General features: G+C 41.3%; 1 protein-coding gene across 1 annotated transcript; it reads left to right on the forward strand.

Moving 5' to 3' along the window:
• Nucleotides 1–483: 483 nt before the first annotated feature.
• LOC308091624 (transmembrane emp24 domain-containing protein 6-like) lies at nt 484–3,305 on the forward strand (the record flags this gene model as incomplete). Its single annotated transcript, XM_080437286.1, has 4 exons — nt 484–690; nt 1,696–1,822; nt 2,330–2,484; nt 2,949–3,305. 4 exons carry the CDS (start codon nt 484–486, stop codon nt 3,168–3,170), a joined length of 711 nt encoding a protein of 236 aa, XP_080293412.1. The 3' UTR covers nt 3,171–3,305.
• Between the last annotated feature and the right edge of the window lie 330 nt (nt 3,306–3,635).

Here is a 3,635-nt window from a genome sequence, read left to right on the forward strand (position 1 = left end):
ATTTATTTTTAATATATTTTTTAAATGTTTCCCCGACCCTAAAGTGAAGTATCCCTTTAAGCACTAAGCTTGTTTAAGATGAGAACCCCATGCACACAAATCATGATGACATATAAGAGGCAGACAGATATACACACTACTATACAGAATGTCATACAATCAGCTTACAGGTTACTGGTATGAAGAGAGAAAAAAATATATATATATATATACAAAAGAGGAAAATGAAGGGGGGGGGGGGGGTAGCAGAGTACAGTATTTCTACATTGTGGTATTGCTACTTTGAAGAGAAAAAAAAGCAGAGTAGTCTACTTCCTCCACCACTGCAAGATTTTAACGTGGTTAATAATTCTCCTTGGATTTTGATATCTCTAAATCAACAGGAGAAAGCGGTGGCTGTATACCCTCAGTCAGCAGCTCCTACTACTACCACCACCACTACTACTACTCAGCCACCAGACCAGGCATATTTATACTGTAAGCATGCTGCCTTATGGCTACGTTATACTGCTGCTTATGAGCAGTCACAGTGGCTGGACGCGCAAATCCGAGCCCTACCTGGAGCAGGCGGATCAGGGCCTGTTCAGAGGCTCTGACAGGTACCACTTTGCCATGGTGGTACCGGCCGCACACATGGAATGCTTCTGGCACTTTGCCCACCAGAGTGGAAACTTCTACCTGACCTACATGGTAAGACAGACTTCACTCACAACACACTGATAGATGCACTCCTGGTCGTAATAGTAGTATTTTGTTTCTGTTGGATGGAAACCCTCATTTATGTCCAAAACTGTTACTTTTCAGGATTCAAATTCGAAAACGGCAAAAATAGCAGATCTGCAAGCTCGAAACGTGTCGCTTCGCACCGCGTTTCGAGCTTGCAGATCTGCTATTTTTGATGCTTTTGTATGATGAAGTAGGGCATTAATTTACGATTTTTTTTTTTATATGGAGAGTTTTTGCCCGACAGCAACGATTTGTATTATCATCATCGTTGCCTATATTATGAGCGATAATTCAATTAAGCGCTTGAGCCCTACTGTGTAACGCCCCTATTCTGGGGCACACGTTCAACGCAGATGCTGATCTACGAGTTGTGAGCTTGTAGATTTGGGCTATTTGCGTAGAGTGAAAACTGGAGGGGACCTAGTACAGAGCCCTGGGGGACTCGACTAAGTAGGCCTATATAGGTTGTGTAAGTGGTTAATGTCGTACACTTTCTGTATTTGGCTGACACTGTGAGCCAGACTTGTAGTCTACTGCAACGGTAGGTTTTTATCAAAATTCTCAAAAATAAAAGTAACTCCATAAGTAGCAAGCGTACCAAACTCTGAATAATCATATTTTCATGATATTTCAAGGTGTGCTGACAAGCATTTGCATTGAGTATAGTCAGAATGTACCCACACGACTTAACAAAAAAAAATACTGTTCTTATCAACTTATCAGCCTGACCTTCAAAGTGAACGAGCACAGCCCTTTCTATGGCTACAGCCTTTGAAGATTAAGGGACATATTTTCGCCGGTGCCTTACCCATTATCCTTAAACTTCTTTGCCATTTTTTACAATTTTTTAAAACATTTTCAAATAGTTCAACTATAACGGCTGTGAACAAATAGTATTTGTGCGTGTGCGTGTGCGTGCGCACGCGCGCGCGCGTGTGTGTGCGTGTGCGTGTGTGTGTGTGTGTGCAGGTGCAGTGGGTGACAGGGATGGCCACAGACAAGCGTCTCATGGTGTCGATCACGTCACCAGATGGTTTCCTCGTAACAACATCCAATGATGCTATTGGTACAATCAACTTTGAGACCAAAGAGACAGGTACAGTTGTACTAACAGCAGCCTCCTGTTTCATTACACCATTTTCTATTACAGTTTAGTTTCAATTAGTTCTTTTTTTTTGCACTTTACATATTTACATTCTGTAATCACATTATACGGACATACGTACATACACAAAAAAAAAACAAAAAAAAATTGCATCACACATTCAACATCCGTTTCAATTAGTTCTAAAGGGGGTTTTCTAGTTAATTTCGTTTTTCAAATAAGACTAATTGTCAAATCATTAAAAAAAAAGTGTCTAATTTAGCTACTTGTTGTGCAACAAAGTATATATGGCTTAACACTTGAAGCCTAGCATCCAATAGCCAATCTACAAGAGCTTGTAGATCGGCTATTTTCGGCAAAGACATCTAGTGTAGAAAAAGGAGGTGCAAGAGTCTGCACACTGCAAACCTGTGTCAGATGTATTACTTCAGTAATGCGTAACATTTTGGGATATTTTGAATGTCTCCTCCTTGTCTGGCGGCATCTTCCACCTTCCAGGATTCTACCAGATGTGCCTTGGTAACTTCCACAACAAGTTCGGGGGCGTGAGGGTCTTTCTAAACTTCGGCGTCTACTACAAGGGCTTTGAGGAGACCAAGAAACAGATGGAGAAGGAAGGAGCAGAGCTCAACAGCACGTTGTCCGGTATTGAGGTTAGCATGTGATTACATTGTTTTGTCACTGTGAACTCTGTGAATCCAGCAAAGAGCCATTTCTTCATTTAAAGCTCTATAAAAAATCATTCTGTCCAATCTGTATGGTGGAGTATGTTTGTTTTTTGATTGAATACTTTATTAACAGTTTGCATATAGTACAGTGGTACGATTATACAATGGTGCTAAAAGGATAACACAAAAAGCCCTGAGGGCTCATTTCCATTGTGGTCCTGTGTACAATTCATAGAGAATGTTAATGCAATATACCAAATACAATGGTTGTATTTGGTCTCCCTGCTGTTCTACTGAGACATTTAGATCCTGTGTCTAGGTTGGACACGACCTTTGACACCATCCTGTTTCTGGTTTGACACAAATGTTGACCTGAAACACTTTCATGGGCCTTGAACTCGTTTTTAGTTTTTGTTTTGTTTGACTAATTGGATGTCATCTTTGTTCAGTTGAGCACCCTGAAGTTGCAGAACCAGATCATCCACATGTGGCGATACTACAACTACGCTCGAATGAGGAGAGGGTCCGACCACTACCTCCTGCTGTCCAACAACAGCTATATGATGTGGTGGTCCGCGGCCCAGAGCGTGGCCATCGTTCTGTCTGGATGCCTGCAGCTCTTCTGCCTCAAGAGGCTGTTCCACACGGACACCCAGAGACCTAAATGCTGAGACCAGACACTGGAGAGGACATGACGAGGCCTTTCTGCCCTTCTGGCCTTCTTCTAGATGAATCCCAACCTGTGGGCCGGGCCCGCTGGTGGGCTGTGAGGTTGTTGCAAGTGGGCCCCCAAATAATTGGCAAAACACTTAAGATTCATGTAACATTAATATTTAAAAAGACTATAAAAAATAAAAAACTAACTTTTAAAACTGAATTTTCATTGTGATAATATACATTTCCTCATCTCTTCCGCAACTCTCACTCTCCAACTCTCTTACTGCAAGTCATGATATTAACCCTCCAGTCTCCAGTTTGAGTTTACTTTGAACTACTGTTTACTGAACCAGTTTCAAGTTTACATGCATTAATAGATCTTCATCTATCATAGATATGGAAAATAACAAACACTTGACACATTATTTCATAAAAGCCTATATACAAAATACCCCATAGCTCCCATTCCACAAATTCCC

This window comes from Gymnoscopelus braueri (genome assembly GCF_963280865.1).
Source record: "Gymnoscopelus braueri genome assembly, chromosome: 9".
Lineage (NCBI taxonomy): Eukaryota > Metazoa > Chordata > Actinopteri > Myctophiformes > Myctophidae > Gymnoscopelus > Gymnoscopelus braueri.